Source organism: Cervus elaphus, chromosome 14 (assembly GCF_910594005.1).
Source record: "Cervus elaphus chromosome 14, mCerEla1.1, whole genome shotgun sequence".
In the NCBI taxonomy this organism is placed as follows: Eukaryota; Metazoa; Chordata; class Mammalia; order Artiodactyla; family Cervidae; genus Cervus; species Cervus elaphus.
In genome coordinates, this window is record NC_057828.1 from 53402753 (window position 1) to 53418117 (window position 15365).

Below are 15365 nucleotides of genomic sequence, written 5' to 3' on the forward strand. Positions count from 1 at the left end.
ATACTCTGACCCTCGCTAACCTGACTTTCTCAGCCCTCCAACCTTTATGCTTGTGCCATCCTTCTTCTTCCAGGTGAAGCTGCTGCCCCACGTCCCCTCCCTCATTCCTTCCCTGAGAGGCAGGCTGAGGTGTGGCCCCTCTGGGTGTCCAGTCACCTCGGCCAAGGTGTCCAGAGCCCAGGGTAACTCAGGGTTCTTGAGGCTCCCTCCACCTGCTGGGGTCAGACCCAGACTCGACACTGCCTGTGGCCCCACAGACAAGTCCCAGGTCCTATTGCGGCCCCTCCTCCAGGGTCAATGCAGGCAGGTGGTCCCCAGAAGCAGCTGCTGGGGGCCATCAGATCCACTGGATGAGCCCCCGTTCAGGCTCTGGTGCTCCTCGAGGCCCCTGCCGCTGGGAGGGTGACAGAGCTTCATCCTGGACACTGCTGTAGCCCCTGGGGGGGCCGCCATCTGGTGGGGAGGGCAGACATGCATGTGTCTTCAGGAGGTGACACCCCAAACTCTCCCAGAAGGGGGCAGGGCCCTCACTCACCTGGAGGAGGTGGTGAGGGGTCAGGCGAAGCTTCTTTCTCAGGGGAGACCTGGGGACCCCAACCACAGGTCTGAGAGATGGGCCCCAGGAAAGGGGGCTTGGAGACCAGTCCACAAATCTGCCTGACCCCACCCCCTCCTTTTCCTTTTGGCCCCCACTTCCTCCCCACTGCTCCCTTCCTCCCACCAAGCCCAGTCCCTGGTTTCCACCCACCCCACTCTTCCCCTGTTTCCATCTCTCCTGCTCCCTCAGGGTCCCAGAAGGCTCCATGCGGTTTCCTCTCCCCCACAGAACCCCATGCCCAGGGTGGGAGCTGCTACTCACACGCTGAGGGGAGTCTGGGGGCCGGGGCCCCCAGCACTTGCTGGAGGCACGATGGTGCCGAGAAGCTCGGGCCCGCGGAGCTGCCTTCTCGGAGAGGAAGTGGGGGCCGGAGAGTCCACAGCTGGAGTCAGAGACAGGCATGGACACGGGGACCGAGCAGAACGGGCTGGAGGGCTCAGGTCCAAGCGAGCTCTGCATCACGCTGAGGAACTGTGGGAAAGCACTGGTGACCAAGGCCCCCGAGAGGCCCCTGCCCCAGAACCCCCTCAGCCTCCCACAGTGGCCTGAGCAGACCTCAGGCTTCGGGTACCCTCTCAGCCTCAGGCTGTGGGCACACCAGCTCTTTCTGTCACCCAGCAGGGGACTGACCTCATCCAGGCTCTGGACGTCTGTGATCTTGCGGTGGGAAGTGGCAGGTGGCGTGTAGGGGTCAGCGTAGAGCGGGGAGTGGGGTGTCTCCAGAGAATGGTCTGGGGCCTCAGGGCCGCTGTCCAGGCTCAACTACCGGCAAGAGACAGGAGACACAGCTTCCTGGGGCTGGAAGCAGCCAGGCCCTTCCTTCTCTGTGCCAGAGGCCTCTGGTGGTTTCAGGACTGAGGAGGCCAGGGAAGTGGAGGGTGGGAGGGAGTGGAGGGTCATGCCCAGAGCTGGGGTCAACATGCTGGCCCACCTTGGTCAGGTCCAAGCGTAGCAGGGCGGCTGGGCCAGGCTTCTCAGCCCGGGGCTTGTTCCTGGGTGATCGGCTGCTGCCGCCCCGTCTCAGCTTTGCCCTGTGCCCACCGACGCTGGTGCAGCCAGGGTTGGCTTGCTCCTGTGGGGACCAAGGACCTTCCAGAAGGTTTCCTGGGGCCCTCTCCCACACAACGGTCTGAAGCTACACAGAGTCCCTTCCCCTGAGGAACTAGGGTCCTACTTGCCATGAGGTCCCCAACACAAATTTGCCTCATGGTCCCCTGCCCCCTCTGCCCATTACCCGCCCCCCCAGATACTCACCGATGGGGGCCGGGCCGGGCAGCCTGCAGTGGATGCTGCTGAGGACTCAGGGAGGGAGTGGGTGGTGCAAGTGGAGGGGGGCGCCGGGCACCCTGAGTCCCAGCTGGTCCGTGCATCAGAGGAGAGTGAGCCTCGGCCACTGACCACAACCTGGGCAGCCGGCGAGGGGTAGGGGTGAGCCAGGTGGCAGGAACCCTTTCCCACCTCCCCGTGCCCAGGCCCACCCATCTGTTTTACTGCGGCCCGGCAGCACCTGCCCTGCTGACTCCTTACCTGTGTGGATGCCCGCAGCCCTGGGAGGCTCTCAGGGCCGGGTGGTGGGGAGGCCCTGTCCCCGTGGCAGACTGTCTGCAGGCAGAGCAGCCAGTGGCTGTAGTCCTCATAGCTGGCACACACCACACGGATGGTGTTGATGAGACGGCCTGGTGCATGGATGCTGTGAGGGGGCCTGGCAGGCAGGGTGCTCCCTGCAAGGCCCTGGTGCAGAGCTGGGTGCCCACCCGGGGGCCACAGCCCCTCTCCCAGGCCTGGCTCTCACCCACCTTCAATCAGGAAAGAGCGGATCTGCTTCTCCCTCTCTTCCAGGTTGATGTGGATGGCGCTGAGCGGGAGCTCCCCCTGCAGGGCATCAGCGGGACAGGGCCTGACCCACCACCCCGGCGAGCCCTCCCGTGTTGGGTGGGCAAGTGGACGCCAGGCAGAGGGCAAAGCAGGGCTGAGGCCAACACCTTGAGGGAGGCCAGGCAGATCCTGTCTGTCCTAGAGGGGTGTCTTCACACAGGCTCCAGGTGGGGCTTTCTCCAGCCAATGTCTGACTCAGGACTGGTCGGGGACTGGTCCCCTGGGCCACCCACTAAGATGGGGGTGGGTGGGAAGGGATCACGAGGAAGCCCCCTGTGTTTCTCGATGACTGAAGGCCAGGATCACCCCCAGAGTAGGAGGTACCCTGATGCACAGGATGGACCCTCACGCCATGCCTACACCCACGCACGCACACACACACAAGCTTCAGGCACCAGGAAGATGCCTGCTCAGAGGTACAGGCCTTCCAGGAGCACTGTGGGCCCCATGCCACCCCCAGGTGACTGGCCTGCTGGTGGCTGTGGACTTGCTAGCATGATACAGGGTGCTGAGGCAAGGTGCCCACCCTCCTTGCCCACATCAGGCTGAGACCAGACTGACCAGGACAGCAGGCTGGGTGGGTGGGGCCACCTGTTCCAGCAGGCCCCGACATACAGGTTCCTCCTGAGCTGCTGCCCCCTCCCACCCCCACGTGCAGGGCGCCTCCCTGGGGCGGGTTGCAGCGGGGAGGGACCTACCTTAAAGCAAAGCCCATCTGCTTCCTCGGAGAAGATGGCCAGGGAAGTTGGGTACAGGACAAGAAGCCGGTCCCACTGCTCCTGTAGGGAGGTCACAGGGCGCAGTGGGGTCTCCGCTGGCATGCACCCAGGGCCTGGCCCCCCCTGGAGCCTGCACCCCGCCCCCACCTCCTCCCACCTCTGTGCCCCCACCTGTAAGGGCAGATGCTGCAGTTTGACCCTTGAGGCACAGATGGCACTGCCCATCACCTGGCGCCCTGATGCTGTCCGCAGCCGGGTTAGCCTGCGCTGCAGAGTCCGGGGGAGCACGTCCTCAGTGGGGCCCTGGGAGGAAAGGGTCAGGGGCAGGTGGAGGAGGCGGAAGGGGAAAGGGGTGCAGGCTTCCCATCACTGACCTGCAGGGGCTCTGGGGAGCAGCGAGGCACCCCTCCCACAAGAGCTATCTGCTTCTCCAGGTGGTAGAGCCAGTGGTCCAGTTCGGCCTGGCTGGGGCAGAGCACGAGAAGTGGGGCGGGCAGCGGGCCTGTGGGGGAGGGACAGAGCTCAGGGCTTAGCCCACTAAGCCAGGGGCCCACAGGAGAGGCCCCTCAAGGGTTGGCAGGAGCCACTGATGACCACACGCACAGCTCTGGAGGCAAGGTGCCCACCCCAGTCCACTGTCTTCCACCTCAGCCTGGCATTGCACATGTGCCCATCAGAGGAAAAGCCAGGACCCCACAACGTGCTCAGAGTCCCGCCAAGGTCCCAGGCTGGGTCAACAGCCAGGCTCACTGAGCAGTCTTAGAGCTGTCCCCTTGTCCCGAGGGCAAGGTCAGCACAAGGCAGTACCACCCGTGCCCCCACACACCTGTGATCTGGAAGGCGTGCTCTCTAGACCCCTTGAGGGGGCAGACACTCAGCTCCATCAGTGGTAACAGCCCCTGCCAGAACAGAGTGGGAGAGAAGGGCTAGGGCCCCTCTGCCTCCCAAGGGTCTACTCTCCCCTTCCCCCAGCAGCTCCCTCTGCCCATCTCCCCGCACCTGGAAAGTGAGTCCTTCGGGACCATGGGCCTGGAAGTAGAGGTGGGAGGGGAACAGCTCCAGGTAGCAGTCGCTGACATCCTAGGGGAGAGAGGGGCCAGCGTCTGAGGACTCGGTGGCAGGCTCCAGGGTGGCTCCCCCCCAAAGCATGCCCTCCTCCAGCCCGGCCCCCACCTGGCTGTGCTGGAAACGCAGCTGGACCTTGGCGTAGTGCACAACCTTGCCCAGACTCCTCACTGCTGCCCTTCGCCGCCCCTCCTTGAACACACTCAGGAAAGGCTGCTCCAGGATTTCTTGCTGGCTCTGCAAGCCTGGGATGTTCTAGGGTGGGGGAAGAGCTCAGAGGAGGGGGCCTGACTGGTGACCAGCAGCCTTGGCCCACAGTCTCACCATACATAGGTTAAGAACACACGCACAGCATCACATGTGTGCAGAGCCCTGTACACACACAGTCTCTTCACCTGACAACAGTGCAGAACACACACACACACACACACACACAGCCTCTGCTGGTGACAGAACTCTGTGTTCTAGTGATGGAGTCAGCAACCTTTCAACTCATCGGAAATTCAACTCTTAGCTTCACTATTTCCTAACTGTGTTCCCTTATTTTGGTTACTGTGCTATTAAAAGTCCCTTCAGTCATGTCTGACTCTTTGCGACCCTATGGATTGTAGCCTGCCAGGCTCCTCTGTCTATGGGATTCTCCAGGCAAGAATACTAGAGTGGGTTGCCATGCCGTCCTCCAGGCGATCTTCCCAACCCAGGGATCCAACCTGCATCTCCTGCAGCTCCTGCATTGCAGGTGGATTTTTTACTGCTGAGCCACCAGGAAAGTCTTATTTTGGTTACTCAACCTTCCAAATCCTGTTGGTCAGAGGGGTTTTCAGGTGTTCGAGTGAGACAATGCTCAAAACCCTCCCACACCTCAGCATCAGCAGGTACTGGCTTAAAACTTGGCTCTACAGAGTAAGGTTAGGGTTCATGGGGTCACAAAGAGTTCGACACAACTGAGTGACTGAACAACAAACCGAGAAGGGGGTGCCGATTTGCAGTATTTGCATTTGCCTGGTGTAAGTATTCTCATCACAGCCTGCTAAACGCCACACTGCCGCATCCTCCATCTCCCTCTCAGCAGAGGCCAAGCTCCTGGCAATGGCCAAGGGGTCCTCTCCCCTCACTTCAGGCATCCACTTATCTCAGGATCTTTGCTCCTGCTGCCCTCTCTGACTGGACCACTCAGCCCAGCCCCTTCTCATCTAGTCTAGCGCTTGGCTCATACCCCTTCTTTTGAGCTCCTGTCTGGGTGCTCTTCCAACACTCCAGCCTCACTGACCCCTGCCCCTCGGTCCTCCTTTACATTTCACCTTGTGCTAGCCACATCTGATGTACTGTCTTTTCCTTCTTTATCTTGTCATCTGGCTTTGTCATGGATGCGAATGACATGAGAACAGGGCCTTTGTCTATTTGCCCCTTTGCTGGACCAGGACCAAGGACAGTACTGCTGTACTAGGTGTAAGCCCTCGGGGTACTAGGGCTTCAATGCCTGTCTGCTGAAGGGAGGGAGGGTCAGCGCCCACCAACAGCTGACTCTGGCACGTAGAGAATCCTCTATAGGCAGGGGTTTGATGATCAGAAAGGGAGCCAGATCAGGACAGGTGCCCAACTGGGGCTGGAGGGGCTGAAGTCTGGGGATCAGGGCACACTGGGGAGCTGGCAGGGGCTGCTGTGCCTTGACCCAGCTGAGCCACCCCTTGGGCAAGCCCAGGAATGTGAACAGACAGACTCAGAGCTTCCGGGCCTCTCTGTCTCTGGGTGGGGCCTCCTGTACCCACACCCAGTGTGGGGAACGATGCTGGGATGGGACCCATGAAAAACAGGCCACGGAGCAGGACGGGCCACACCGCTGGCCGGTGGCCTGGGCTCAGGCTTGGGGCCGTGGGAGCAGAGCCCACCTCCTGACAGGGAAGGGGCGTGCCGGCTCCTCCCCTGGCCCCACCCCCCGAGGTTCAGCAAGCCCAGTCCCCTCTCTAGAGGCCATGTCCTGGCACATCTGAGATGTGGCCACATGGAGGGATTCCGGCCAGGGCCTTGTCAGAAGCACCCTGTCCACTTCTCTGAGGTAGCCTGGTTTCTGAAGGCAGCACAGGGAGCCCAGGGAACCCCAGGGAGCAGGAGACGGGACCGGCCCAGGCTTCCCAGCCTGACAGGAACACTTGGAAAGGTTGCCTGGGAGCTGACACCAGCAGCTGTGAGGATGGGTGCTGGCCAGTGCTCCCCGCACAATCACAGACGTTGCTCCTAGGGCAATAGCCTAGAGGCTCATTTCCCTCACACGCCAGGGCCCCTGCACACAGCAGAGTCTCACTCTAGCCCTTGGAGGCTGCGCCGGGTTAAAGGGCAGGTGTCTCTCCCCCTTGGTTAGCAGGTATTCAGCTCAAAGGTGGCCCAGCATGTGCTTGGGAGCCCTCCTTGCTGTGTGGCGTGGGGGTACAGGATGACGCAGTGGTGGACCCCAAGGGGACGTCTCTTGGAGAAACCAGGGCCAAGGGTAGTGGAGAGGCTGGCTCACTGAATACAAGAAGTCCCTTACTCTCTTGGAGTGACAGTGGGGGGTGGTGATTCACAGCCCCATTGCCCACCTGACACCCATGCCCACACGGCTGCACAGACACACGTGCTTGTCCAGCTTCAACGTGCCCACACACGCTGTCCTGCACCAGGGCGTGGGGTGGGGGCTGGACACCAGGGCCCCGGGCAGGGCTGGCACGTGGCTGGGCACGGAGGCCCCGCCCTGCCGCTCCACTGACTCAGTGCCGGGGCTCAGTTTCGCTCTCCGCTCAGACTCTCGGCCTATGAGCTCCCCAGGGCGGGGCTGCACCTACTTCCTCGCTGTGCTCTGGACTTGACTCTCCTGGGGCCGACAGGGAAGACCCTGGGCCCAGTACAGATGGGACACACACGCAGTCACACGCACACCACCGCTACCACACCCCTCCAAGCCAGGGCACGCTACCCAGTTGCTCACCGTCCCTGGGATGTAGTGGAAGATCTTGTCAGCAGTGGTGTTCCCGTCCGCACCAGCCTCGGTGCCAAACAGGCCAGCCAGCTTCCGTGCGCCATCCTCTCTGGGGACAAGGGAGGGGGGCGCTTACAGCCTGGCCCCTGAGGCAGATTGAGGGAGACCCTGTGACCAAGGGGCCATGGCCATACCCCGCCCCCCTCACCTATTTCCCTTCAGCGAGGGCTTTCTGGAAAAGGAGGCCCGGAGCCTCCTAGGGGCCTGAGGGACGCAGTGGCTGTTCCCCATGGGTGGCAGTGGCAGCTGACCTGAGTAGAGCAGGTAGACAGGTCTGGGTCCTTCAGTCCCCAGCCTCCTGCCCCACCCCCTGGGGCGGGGCTCTGGGCCAGCCAGCCCTGCACCTAAGGGCTGGGGAGGCGGAGTCTTTCTAGGAGGGAACTGGCCCCTACCAGAGGCTGAGCTGAGCCTTTCAGCTCCCTGCCCAGGGTCCTCCACACATCAGCCAGCCTGGGGCGGAGGGAAGGGGAGGAGAGATTCCCCCCACTCACAGCCCAGTCAAAAGCCCCCAGTCTGTACAGGACAGGGCTCAAGGGCCATTGCATCAGACTGGAGGTTGCCTAGGGTCAGAGAGCCGGAATGGAGTTCCCTGAGTCCAGCGACCCCCCTCCAGACATGTGAGCGCACATCCTGTTTCCACGTAAATGCCAGCCTCTGAGTCACCAGTGACTGTACGGGACGTGTGCTCACTCTCAGCTGTTGAAGCGGGACTCTGCAACTGGGGAAGGAGGAACTAGGACCCTCCTGCAGCCTCCTTTCTGCCTCCATCCAACCCTCACCCCAGGTCAAGATAAATGGTCCTGAGGCTTAACCAGAATACAGATTCCAAGAGAGAGCATAACCCTCCCAGGTGTACCTGGGACGGGTGAGATCAGGGGGTATGCCATGCAGAGCCTGGGTAAGACATGGGCGAGCACAGCCCTGCCCCTGGACGTGATGGCGCTGTCTCAAAGCCCCAGATGCCAACACGGAGCCTCGGCTCGGGCACACAGCCACCCCAGGCCCCTCCAGTCGCCCCAGACATGACCCTGAGAAGCAGAGATGGACACTCAGCCACAGGCCCGCAGAGCCCAAGAAACATGTTTATTGTTCAAGTGGCTCATATTGCTGTGTGGGGTTGGCAGCGGACAGTGCCCAGCTCAGTGCAGGATCCAGAAATGACACCACAGCCATGGGAAGGAAGCCCAATTTGTGCCCTCCCTGGGAGAATGCCTGGCTGGGCGAGGCAACGGTGGTGTGCAAAGCACAGGCTGGGGGGTCTGCACCTGACTCAGAAAGCCCCCCCATAACTGCTCTGCATCACCCCTAGGTCCCTCCAGGTCTGCAGAGTCCAAGTTGGCTCCTCACCCACAGGGAATGCCAGTGTCCACCCCATTGCTCCCCCAGGGCCCTCAGTAGGGTGGGAGGACACCCAGGAGAGCAGCTTGGCCCCAGAGATAGGACACTTCAAGAGTAAACAAAGAAACGGGTAGCTGCAGCCTGCTCAACATCAATCAATAAATTAATGAGGGAATAAATAAATGGCACACACAAACACTGAGAAAGAAACACAGTAACGCCCGGGCTAGACGCACGGTGGACAGACGGCGCCGGATGTCCCTGGTGGGGGCCAAGCCCCGCCCCACGAGCAGGGGAGGGAGGTGCTGGGCCCTGGGGGCTTAAGGCACGAGGGAGGCCGCCGGCCGGCCTCTGTGCAGCCGTGCCACTGGGTCAGAGGCTGGTGGACGACACGGACAGCGTGGGCGAAGAGGGCGGAGGGAAGTTGAGCAGCTCCAGCACCGCCACGCCCACGCTGCTACGCCGCGTGAACATGCAGGACGCGGCCACCCACTTGTTGGTCCTCGGGTTGTACTTCTCGATGGAGTTGAGGCTGGAACTGCCGTCGTTGCCCCCCACAGCGTACAGCCATCCATCCATGGCCACCAGGTCGTGTGTGCTCCTGGGGGCAGGGTGGAAGAAGAGGAGCCGGAGGTGAGGGTGGGGGGCTGAATAGGGGGCAGGGCCAGGGCTGTGGCCACTGGAGAAGCCTGGGGGTGCTGCCTGGGGAGGTGTCTTTGGGGCGGGGCCTTGGTGATGCGGGGGGCGGGGCCCTGAAAGGGGAGACTCAGGAGAGAGGTGGGGGACAAGCTGTGCAGGGGTGAGGCCCTGTCAGTTGGGGGAACAGAGGACAATGGTGGTGACAGTTCTGGGGGCCCGTGCACCTTCTGATGTTCATGGGCGCCACACTCTCCCAGGCGCCTGCCTTGGGGCTGTATCTCTCCACAGAGTTGAGGCAGCTGGTTCCATCATTGCCACCAGCCACGTAGAGGGCCCCCTCCAGCACCGCCACACCTGCTGAGCTGCGCCGGCTCAGCATGGAGGCCACGGGCGTCCAGGAGTTCACCTGAGTTGGAGGGATGGGCTGGGGGCAGACCCACCACCAGCCTCCCTCCACCTCCACCTGCAGACCTCTACTCCAGGGTGGGGAGTCTGTGAGACAACGTGGACATCGAGGGATGACCCTCTAGGTGGTAGGGGTGGCCAGAGTGTTGACCTCAAGCACCTCTGGGGAACGGGAATATGTGATTGGGGAATTTCACACCTGGGGCTCATACTTCTCCACGGTGGCCAGGTGTGATGAGCTGTCATAACCACCCACGGCATACAGGTTTCCATCTGCAGGGAATCAACACACTCATGGGCGCACCTGTTATGTGTGAGAGTCCCTAGGGCTGGGTGCTACACAATGCAGTCACCCACCAAGCATGGCCACGCGCACGTATCGCCTCCGTGTGCTCATGGCGGCGATGGATGTCCATGTTCCCGTCAGGGGGTCATAGCGCTCAGCACTGCAGACACCAGGACTGCGGCTGACCTTGAGCAGTGGAGGAAAGGCAGTCCCGGCCCCAGGACCTGCCCTCCCCTGAAGAATGACTAAAATTCCGTGCTAGGCAGTCATGGAGGCTGACCCCACAATCCCACTGGAGCTGGAAGCAGGGCCATGCTGGGTGGACATGGGCCACAGGCTGCCTGGACAATGCTGGGCAGCCCCTGCCCTGGGGGAAGGACCCCAGAGAGGAAAGAACATGCCACTGGGCTGGCCAAGGTATTGGGGACCCTGGTGACCTCAGGCAGGGTGCCCCTTGGCTCCTCTCAGGCAGGACCCCTGCAGTCCTGGTGCAGCCACAGCTGCTGAGCCAACTCTGAAAGGCCACCCGGCCCTGACCCCAGCCACTACCTGTTGAGGCAAGAGGCCCCATCGTAGCCACCAGCTGCGTACAGGAGCCCGTGCAGGGCAGCCACACCCAGGCAGCTGCGCCTCGTGCCCATGGACACCTCCGGCTGCCAGGTGTTGGTCACGGGGTCGTAGGACTCTACGGTGGCCAGATCTGAAGTCCCATCGTAACTAGGGGAGGGTCCATTGCTGGTCAGGGCTGGCCCAGTGGGCACACGCCAAGCCCCTGACCTGAGACCAGCCTCTAGTCTTACCCGCCCACAGCATACAGCCGGTTCCCCACTGCCGCCACGCCCACCCGGGCTCGGCGTGTGGACATGGAGGCCACCACATGCCAGCGGTCAGTGCGCGTGTCGTATGCTTCACAGTCCCCGTGGATGGCGAACAGGCTCCCACCACCTAGGGATGGGGAGGTGACGGGGCAGGACGAGGGCCCAGGGAGGTAGTTGGCTAGGAGGCTCTATCACATCTCAAGATTGAGGGCCTGGAGGCTCCCAGGGCGAGTGGGGCGGGGACTGGTGAGTGGGTCACACCATGGGGGATGGAAGAGCAGATGTGCGGTGAGTGCAGGATGGAACTGGCACAGGGTTGGGGAGTAGGGCTTGTGCTGGGCTCATGGGTAGGGACACGGGGCAGGGCTTGGGGGACAGGATAGGCTGGGACAGGTGGGCATACCCACAGCAAAGAGCACAGGGCCAGCGCCTTCGCAGCGCCGGGGCCGGGTGCGGCTTGTGCCCAGGACACCCCTCTGCTCGGGCAGCAGGTGGAACTTGAGGGCCTCGATGAGTAGGTCTTTGCAGTCTGGGTGGTGCCGCACCAGGCTCTCAGCGTCCACATGGCCCAGCAGGAAGTCCCGGCTCAGCAGGGGCAGGCGGACACACTTCATCAGCTGGGGTGTGGATGCTATAGTCAGGTAGCAGGCCCTGCCCTGAGACCCTCTCAGGTACCCTGGAACCTTCTTGAGACACATGCCTGCATCACTCCTGTGGGGTTTGTGGGCACAGAAGAGCCCAGGCACAGCTGGGTCCTCAGCCATTGCATCCCCTCCTGAGCACCGGGGGCCCTGCCCAACCCCCACCCCTCGGGCCTGGCCTCACCCGAGGAACGTGCTGCCTCCGGGCATCCACATCATGCTTGACCCAGCTCAGGACGGCACGGTAGACGTCCTCCTCTGAAGGCACGTTCAGGCTGTCGCTAGAGACCAGTTCCAGCACCTGGGGGTGGGGACCCTCAGACCTGAGATCTGGGGAGGATCTTGGGGCCCATGGAGCCCTGAAGGTGCCTGGGAGGGAGAGTCCAAGGGGCCCAGTGTTCCTATGAGGACGGGCCAAGCAGGGTCAGGAGCCACAGGTCCAGTTCCTGGGGACCAATTCCAGGGTCGTTCTGGGGATGTGGAACCAGGGACTACTGGGGTAGTAGGTAGAATGTGATCAAGACGAGAGAGCGTCAGGAATCAATGGTGAGTGCTTGGGTGGAGTTAGATAATGGTGGTTGTGCCCAAGGGACAGTGGTTGGGTTGGAATGTGGGTCAGAAACTGGGGATAAAGGTTGAGAGACAAAGGACCAGGTCTTTAGGGTGCAGATGATGGAGCCAGGGACCAAGGCTGGCTCTGGGGTCCAGGAACTGGGTCAGGGTCAGAATCCGGGTCAAGGTCCATGCTGTTCCCCAGCTACCACGTTACCTGCTTCAGTGGCAACAGCATGAACTCCTCGGTCTTGGCCACGTCCACGAAGTGCTGCAGCACGTACCTGTGTGCCGCCTTGAGCAGGTCACCGCAGGAGTGCGTGTCGGCGAAGCCCCGGATGCCCAGGCAGTTGGAGGGGTCCAGCTGGCTCAGCAGGAACTTGCAGCAGGCGTCTCGGACGCCATTCAGCTGCAGGAGGCTGGCGGCTGGGAGCAGAGTCTGTGAGGCAAGGTGGGAGAGAGGGCCAGGGGAACAGGGGCAGAGAAACAGACGTGAAGACTGAAGGAGTGGCCACACTACAAGAGGAGGCTGGGGACATGGGGTGAGCGGAGGCACCGGCACCGCGGCAGCACGGGCCGTGAGGCTGAGGCCGCCACACCTGTACGTTGCCTTCTCCCACCACAATTTCGGCTGTATATGCAAACTGCACCAGCTGGTCTAGGGCCTGAGGGTCGATGTCGTGCAGTGTCACGTGTGTTTGACGGCTCTCACTCATCTCATCTGGGGAAGGGGGTGGGTATGGGACAGCGAGTCAGGCTGGGGCCCACTCCAGAGCTGCAGAGCCCCCCAGCACCCGGACCTGATGGGCTGTACTTACTTGTGAACATGGCGTGGAAGTAGGGACTGCAGGAGGCTAGCACCACCTTGTGTGCCCGGATCTCCTTGGCGGCTACATGCAGGACGATGTCACACAGGAGGCCGCGCTGTCGCATGCGGCTCATGGCCACGAAGGCATCGTGGTAGTGCCGCTTGGAGTTGTGGGACACAGCGTGGCCCTCACGGCTCAGCAGCTGCATTGTGCCTTCCATGGGGGCTGTGGGCCGGGCCTGCCGGGGCCGGGCACGCTCTGCCTCAGGGCTGCGTGTGAGCAGTGACCCGTCAGGGTGCACTCTGCATAGAACTGCTCACCCACCCTAGAGACTTTGGTCAGGGCCTGGGCGCCCAGGAGGCCACCTTCTCCCCAAGAAGCCCAAACCAAGTTTCCATGAAGGGCCCATGCCCCTGGGGTCCCCATGTGCTCTCCAGGCAGCCACCCACTCTGCTGCCTCACGGCCAGGGAGCCTCCTCGGAGTCCAGCCAGACTCTGCTCCAACCTGCTCCCCGCTGGAGATCGGCTCCCACGCCAGACCCGGATCGTTGAACCTGTACAGCTTCCTCTAACACGATCCCTGCTCAGGCACATACTTCCCTCCCGCCAGGAGCACCCCCAGCTCCCTAGGCCCTCCTTTGGGACTAGGCTGTCTGTCCATTGCTGGCCGCCCTTCCCGCGCCCCGGTCGGAGTCCGGTGTCCTCCGCACGGGCTGCGGGAAGTGCACGAGTTGAACTGATGCGTACTGGCCGGTGGCCCTGAAGCGGACCCCTACACCGACAGGCAATGTACCCTCTTTGACCCTTAACCCCTCATCCTGCAGACAGGCCGCGCGAGTCTTTGAACGGCACAGCCGGAATTCAAGGGCGGCGGGTGGGGTCAGACCTCCGGGAGCAGCCACCTCGGGATGCCCTGCCCCGCGCCGGCTGTGTGCGCGGATAACGCAGGGGCCCTGGACCCTCCGCGGTCCTACGAACCGGCAGGGCGCCAGGCCGCCCCCTCCCAGCAGCCTGCCAGGTTGGGCGCGCCCCTCCTTCCCTCCTACTCGGCCCAGGCCAGTCACTAACCCTAACCCCTGGCCCACTCACGCTGGCGGCTGCGGCGGCGGCGGCGGCGGCGGAGCCTCCGGCGCGGGCCCGGGGCTGCCGTGCTCCGGACTTTGCGTCCTGCCGGCCGGGCGCTCGCTGCGCGGCTGCATGGGCTCGGCCGCTGGCCCGCCGCCGATCCGCGGAGGACGCACAGACCAGCGGATGCCGGGAGGCTGAAGGGCTGCTCCGCGGTGGCGACCGGCTCGGCGTCCCTCGATCCCGCCGCTTGCCCGCAGCCGCTGTTTCTCGGCGCCGCCCGCCCGGCCTCCCGAGCTCTCCCGCGGTTTCGGGGACGCTGCCTAGAGGGCGAATCCTCTCAATGTTTTGGGGCTCCGTCCGCCTCCTCTTCCAGGAAGCCCCCCGGGCCGCGCCCGTCGCCTATATCTGAGAAGCCTCCAAGATCTGCCCGCGTCACCTCGTTCAAGCCTTCCCGTCCCCGGAATCTTCTGGGGGCCGAACGGCCCAACGTGATTGCCCACGCTGCGTCTGCTTGCCTCTCTCCAACGCCACGCAGGCCCCTTTGCCCGTCTGGCCTCGACTGGACGCTGGCTGAGGAGTGGGAGAGCGGGTGGGGTGCACGCCCTTAAGGCTGTGAGGTCCCCTGTCTTGGGCTCTGGCTGTCCAGGCCCGCGGACCTCTGCCATTAGACGGGTGGAGGGAGGGGAGGGCATAGGTTAAGTTTTCCATCGCCTTCCTTCCCTAAGGCAACCTTCCAGCCTCAGGGTCTTTGCACTGGCAGGCTGTTCCACAGACCAGGCAGAGGAAAAGTGGCTGTCCCTGCCCGGGAGGGCCTGGAGACTTAGGCAGATGCCTTAGTAACTGGGGTCCCAGGAGCGGACTCGCTGGACTGAAGTATCAGGCATCCTCTTTCAGGGAGATTTGGCCAAACTGGCTTCAATAACGATGCTTGAATCTTTCCGCTGTCTGCCCGTTCCCGCCCTTCAGTCCCGCCCAGCGCAGGTGCTACGGGACTATCCAGTGAAGTGGTTTCGCAAACTGCTCATCCATAGCATCTCCATTTCTGTTTTCGTTTGTTTTCCGATCTGCGGAAAACTAGATTGTTGGGTTTTTTTTTTTTTTTTTTTTTCATTATTATTGATTTGGAAAAGCTCTTTGTATAAGAGTCCTCTCTGACGCATGGTTCCCCTCACCCTCATGCATTTTTTCCCGCGGTCGATGTACTGACATCCTCACTGGCATGTGTTCACAGAGCTCTGGGAGGCTGTGGGCAGGGCTGGGCGAGGGCGACGCGGGCCCCAATCCCACCTTCCGCCAGGTCGATGTCGTTATTAGTGCCTTTTTTGGAGAAAAAGGTTTGTAAGCGGAACAGCGGGATTCCGCCCTATGCAGTTCTGCCGGGTCCTGGAGCTCTGCAGTCCGTCCCTCAACAGAAGCGTGCGGGAGCCGTGACAGAACCAGGCCTGAGCCGGAAGCTCGAGTCCCGCTTGCCACCCTGGGAGTAGGGGCGCCGCCCGCCTAAAAAAAGAGGTGAACGCGCCCTCCCGCCTAGATGCCGCC

General features: G+C 62.5%; 3 protein-coding genes across 3 annotated transcripts; 1 reads left to right on the top strand and 2 right to left on the bottom strand.

The window, feature by feature from the left end:
* Positions 1 to 9: 9 nt before the first annotated feature.
* On the bottom strand, positions 10 to 8238 carry PLEKHN1 (pleckstrin homology domain containing N1). The gene is made up of 17 exons (XM_043922799.1): positions 8127 to 8238; positions 7419 to 7521; positions 7220 to 7319; positions 4366 to 4512; positions 4192 to 4272; positions 4019 to 4091; positions 3567 to 3694; positions 3364 to 3495; positions 3172 to 3252; positions 2395 to 2470; positions 2126 to 2274; positions 1853 to 2002; positions 1530 to 1670; positions 1229 to 1360; positions 860 to 1069; positions 536 to 584; positions 10 to 453 (listed from the first exon to the last, which is right to left on the bottom strand). Exons 1-17 carry the CDS (start codon positions 8155 to 8157, stop codon positions 338 to 340), a joined length of 1899 nt encoding a protein of 632 aa, XP_043778734.1. The 5' UTR covers positions 8158 to 8238; the 3' UTR covers positions 10 to 337.
* A 95-nt stretch (positions 8239 to 8333) lies between these two features.
* KLHL17 (kelch like family member 17) lies at positions 8334 to 14201 on the bottom strand. The gene is made up of 12 exons (XM_043922798.1): positions 13848 to 14201; positions 12768 to 13027; positions 12549 to 12670; positions 12167 to 12388; positions 11582 to 11698; positions 11160 to 11373; positions 10739 to 10883; positions 10488 to 10655; positions 10010 to 10098; positions 9852 to 9925; positions 9472 to 9653; positions 8334 to 9209 (listed from the first exon to the last, which is right to left on the bottom strand). The coding sequence occupies exons 1-12, from the start codon at positions 13955 to 13957 to the stop codon at positions 8981 to 8983; spliced, it is 1932 nt and encodes a 643-aa protein (XP_043778733.1). The 5' UTR covers positions 13958 to 14201; the 3' UTR covers positions 8334 to 8980.
* On the top strand, positions 13490 to 14953 carry LOC122707381 (mitogen-activated protein kinase 7-like). The gene is made up of 2 exons (XM_043922800.1): positions 13490 to 13776; positions 14200 to 14953. The coding sequence occupies exons 1-2, from the start codon at positions 13667 to 13669 to the stop codon at positions 14432 to 14434; spliced, it is 345 nt and encodes a 114-aa protein (XP_043778735.1). The 5' UTR covers positions 13490 to 13666; the 3' UTR covers positions 14435 to 14953.
* The last annotated feature ends 412 nt before the right edge of the window (positions 14954 to 15365 follow it).